This window comes from Cervus elaphus, chromosome 15 (assembly GCF_910594005.1).
Source record: "Cervus elaphus chromosome 15, mCerEla1.1, whole genome shotgun sequence".
NCBI lineage: Eukaryota > Metazoa > Chordata > Mammalia > Artiodactyla > Cervidae > Cervus > Cervus elaphus.
Genome location: NC_057829.1, coordinates 43,885,126 through 43,889,749, shown reverse-complemented (window position 1 = coordinate 43,889,749; position 4,624 = coordinate 43,885,126). Strand labels below are relative to the sequence as shown.

The 4,624-nt window shown below is 39.7% G+C and overlaps 1 protein-coding gene across 1 annotated transcript; it reads right to left on the bottom strand.

Annotated features, from left to right (window-relative positions):
* Positions 1 to 3,385: 3,385 nt before the first annotated feature.
* LOC122708673 (olfactory receptor 6C2-like) lies at positions 3,386 to 4,327 on the bottom strand. The gene has a single exon (XM_043925008.1). The coding sequence runs from the start codon at positions 4,325 to 4,327 to the stop codon at positions 3,386 to 3,388; it is 942 nt and encodes a 313-aa protein (XP_043780943.1).
* Between the last annotated feature and the right edge of the window lie 297 nt (positions 4,328 to 4,624).

The following is a 4,624-nucleotide window of genomic DNA, read 5'->3' as shown; positions in this document are numbered from 1 at the left end:
CTACTCTCTGTCCTTTGAGTTTGGCTATTTCAGATTCATCATTTAAAAAAAAAGAGATCATATAGTATTTGTCTTTCTGGGTCCAGCTTGTTTTATTCAGTACAGTGTTCTCTAGATCCATTCACGTTGTCACGTATTTTAGGATTTCCTTCTTTTACAGTTCAATAATATTCTACTGATGTATATACCATATGTTTTTATCCATTCACCCTTCAATGGTCACAAGTTGTTTCTATATCATGGCTATTATGAATAATGTTGCAAGGAGTCTGGGAGTGCAGATGTCTCTTCAATATCTGGATTTCAATTTCTCATTTATTTATTCTTGGCTGCATTGAGTCTTCATTGCTGTGTGTGAACTTTTTCTAGTTGCAAAGAGCAGGGGCTGCTCTTCATTGCAATGTGAGGGCTTCTCATTGTAGTGGCCTCTCGTTGCAGAGCACGGGCTCTAGGCACACAAGCTTCAGTAGTTGTGGTACATGGGCTCAGTTACTCAGCAGCATGTGGGATCTTCCCAGAGCAGAGATTGAAATCATGTCTGCATTTACAGGCAGATTCTTAATCACTAAACCACCAGGGAAGCGCCTGGATTTCCATTTCTTGAATACATACCCACAAGAGGATTTGGAAATCATATGGTAGTTCTATTTTTAATTTTTTAATGAACTTCCATACTATTTTCCACTCTGGCTTCACCAGTTTACATCCCCATCAAAAGTGTACAACAGGGTCTTCCTTGGTGGCTCAGTGGTAAAAAAATTCACTTGCCAGCGCAGGAAATATGTGTTTGATCCCTGACCTGGGAAGATTCATGTGCCTCAGAGCAACTAAGCCCATGCACCACAACTACTGAATCTGTGCTCTAGAGCACAGGAAAAGCAACTACTGAAGCCTGCACACCCTAGAGCCCATCTTCCATAACAAGAAAGCCACTGCAACAAGAAGCCTGCATACCACATCTAGAGAGTAGCCTCTGCTACCTGCAAGTGAAAAAAAGCCTGTGAAGCAACAAAGACCCAGCACAGCCAAAATAAATAAATAAAATTACCTTTCAAAAGTGCACAACAGTTCCCCTTTCTCAATATCCTGATCAACACTTCTTGTCCTTTGATTATTTTGGTAGCAGACATCTTCACAGGTGTGAGATGAGATCTAACCATAGTTTTGATTTGCATTTCCCTTTTGATTAGTGATGCTGAGCACAGTTTCATGTGCCTGTTAGTCATTGGTATGTCGTCTTTGAGAAAATGCCTACTTAGGTCTTTTACAAAACCCTTATTTTATCAGGGTTATTTCTGGGGGTTTTGTCACTGATTTGTGTTTTCTTTATATATTTGGGGTACTAAAGGCTATGTATGGCCCCAATTCAGCATTACCTCCTCTCATTACCCTGCACACAAGTTTCACCTTAAGCTAGCCCCTCCTAGCTGTGCACCTGCATGCCTTCAATCCCCCCAGCCTCCTCTGCCATGTGCCCTCATGTAAGGAGATCCTGCTGTCAGTAACTACACAGTTCATTAGTAGTTCTGGGGAAAATCATTGTTGACACAACACCTCGAGCCAAAGGAGCATCCCAAGTATGAGGAAAAAAGAGATGCCTACACACAAAAAATACAGGGATCTTTATATACACATGTGTGTTTAGTTGCTCAGTCATGTCCAACTCTTTGTGACCCCATGGACCATAGCCCACTAGGCTCCTCTGTCCATGGGGATTCTCCAGGCAAGAATACTGGAGTGGGTTGCCATGCCCAACCAGGGGATCTTCCCAACCCAGGGACTGAACCCAGGTCTCCCGCATTGAAGGCAGATTCTTTACCATCTGAGCCACTAGGGAAGCCCAATGCATATGCTTAGATTGGACAAAAATGTGTTCTGTAAGTTGAGTAAATCTGTTCTTCAAATTCTTACATAATCTTGTGCCAAAAATCTTTCCAACATGGAATTTTATTATGTCTGCAGTTACAGAATAATATGGTCAGAGAAAAGCATTGTGGCTATCAACCAACCAAGTCAGGTAAATTCCAGCTCCGGGGTTTTTCTCACAGTTTTGACCCCAAATCTATCATTTCCTATCAAAATCTTGGCTAATTAAATTACAGTTGTAATTCTTTCATTAAAACATCTTATCATCTCTCTGCCATGCTCAAACTGTATTTCTATTATAGCATGTACATGTGTCGTATCAGGTAGCAACAGTGTTATTTCACATTAGAACTAACAATGGACACCCAGAGGTTATTGTATCAAATCTCTCATTCATAAATATAGATCCTTGTTATAGATTTATTTGACGAGACTTTCAATTACAGTTAGACTTATTTCCATCTATGATTAAACTTCTTTAAACTTTCTGTAGTTTCCCTTCCTGTGTTCCTTCTTATTCAGGTCTTCTGTAGTGAAATCAATCTGGCAAAGCAGTAAAACCAATGGGAACTTTCAACTACAGACATATAAATTTTCATCATAGTGGGAACTAGAGTTGTAAAGATTTATATTCTACTTATATACAACATATTCAACATTGAAATAATTTTATTGAGTCATTTTAAGTAATTTTATTATCATTATGACAGTTATGTACATATATGTCCTTCAAAACTCAATATAGTGACTGTGTTACATCTATGCCTGAACCAATTTGATATTCTTAATACTTGTGAATTTTACTCTCCATCCCCTTGCACTCATCACAAGTAGATACTTAAAACCACATTTTCCCAACTTTGAGATTCCACATGCATCAAATGGAATTATGTATGTGGGTTCTTCATTAAAATTTGTTGAATGCTATTGATCTAAAACAAATGAATAGGACTTCTCTAGTGGTCCAATTGTTAAGAATACACCTGCCAATGCAGGGGACACAGATTTGATATCTGATCCAGGAAAATTCCACATGCTGTGGGTTCAGTTAAGCTCATGTACCAACTAGTGAGCCTGCACCCTAGGGCACATGAGCTGCAACTATTGAGCTCACGTGCAACAACTACTGATGCCTGCACACTCTAGAGTTCATGCTCTGCAACAAGAGAAGCCACTACAAGGAGAAGCCCACACCACAACCAGAGAGTAGCCCCCATTCGCCACAATTAGAGAAGGTCTGCATGAAGCAATGAAGACCCAGCATAGCCAAAAATAAAAATAAATTAATTTCAAAAAATGAATTAATAGAAGAAGGTCCAGGAAGATTTTTCATCTGAATATAAAGAAGAATATTAGTAATTGCAAATAGTGGACATTCATAAGACAAAAAATTTATTATAAGAAGAAATAAGCAGAACCTTAAAAAACATATTTGCAAGTCTATATAGGAGATTCCAGAAATAGGAGGGAGACTGCATTAGATGGAAAAGGTGGATTTGCCCTCCACGAGTCTGTGGTTCTATTTCTGTAATCGCACCCTGGTCAGGGCATTCCTCAGAGCCTGGTGGACCTGCTTGTTCCGTAGAGTGTAGATGACAGGGTTCAGCATCGGGGTCACCACCGTGTTCACAAGGGCAGCCTCCTTGTTGGAGTACAGTTGATTTTTTCCCTTTGGTTTCATGTATATAAAGACACAGCTGCCATACATAAGAGAGAGGACGATGAGATGAGAGGAGCAGGTAGAGAAAGCTTTCTGTCGCTCCTTGGCTGATGGGAGATGCATGATTGTGACTACTATGTTGCTGTATGAAATGATGGTTATAATGAAGGATGTCAAAAGGATAAACAAAGCAAGGCCAAAGGCCAACATTTCAATAGATCTGATGTCAGAACAAGAAAGATTAATCAAGGGACCTAAATCACAGAAGAAGTGAGGAATGACATGGGAGCCACAAAAGGATAACTGAGAAAGCTTTGTAACTGGAACCACCATGAGGGAGAACCCCAAAACTAGGCAAACAGTGACCAGAAGGGAACACATCCTCGGGTTCATGATGGTTGGATAATAAAGAGGCTGGCAAATGGCCATGTACCGATCCAAGGATAATACAGCCATAAGGAAGAAAACAGTTGCTCCCAGGAAAAGAAAGACAAAGGCTTGTGTGATGCAGGCAGCAAAGGAAATTTTTTGCCTCCCCAACAGAAAGATGGCCAGCAATTTAGGAATAACGGTGGTTATAAAACAGCATTCTAAAAAGGAAAAACTGCTGAGGAAGAAGTACATAGGTGTCTGGAGGTGATGGTCAGCCCAGGTGATGGTGATGATGAGTATGTTTCCTGTGATGGAGGCCAGATACATCAGCAGGTGCACCAAGAAGAGGACCTTCCCCAGGTGCTGGACAGCAGGAAACCCCTCGAGGGTGAATTCCTGAGCTGCTGTCCTATTTCTTGCATCCCCCATTAATGACTTTTCCATTTCTTTAATAAACTCTCTTTCTGTTATGCAGTGTCGTGACTAAGGAATGAAGAACCTTATTTTATTACATATATAAAATAATGTAGGCATGGTGACTAGATTATTATTTTAAACATTATATTTTATGTATAGTTTTTGTCCATTAATAAGTAAAAATAAGTGATTTCTATCTTTAATTATGTTTATGGAGACACAGCCTAAAATCTTGGACAAATAAGAACTGCATGTAGCTACAAGTTTTCATAATATCATTTTAACAGGGCTAGTCATTTTCCTAAATAG

Coding starts and splice junctions, on each gene's coding strand:
- LOC122708673 (XM_043925008.1), bottom strand. CDS start 4,327: ATGGGGGATGCAAGAAATAGGACAGCAGCTCAGGAATTCACCCTCGAG.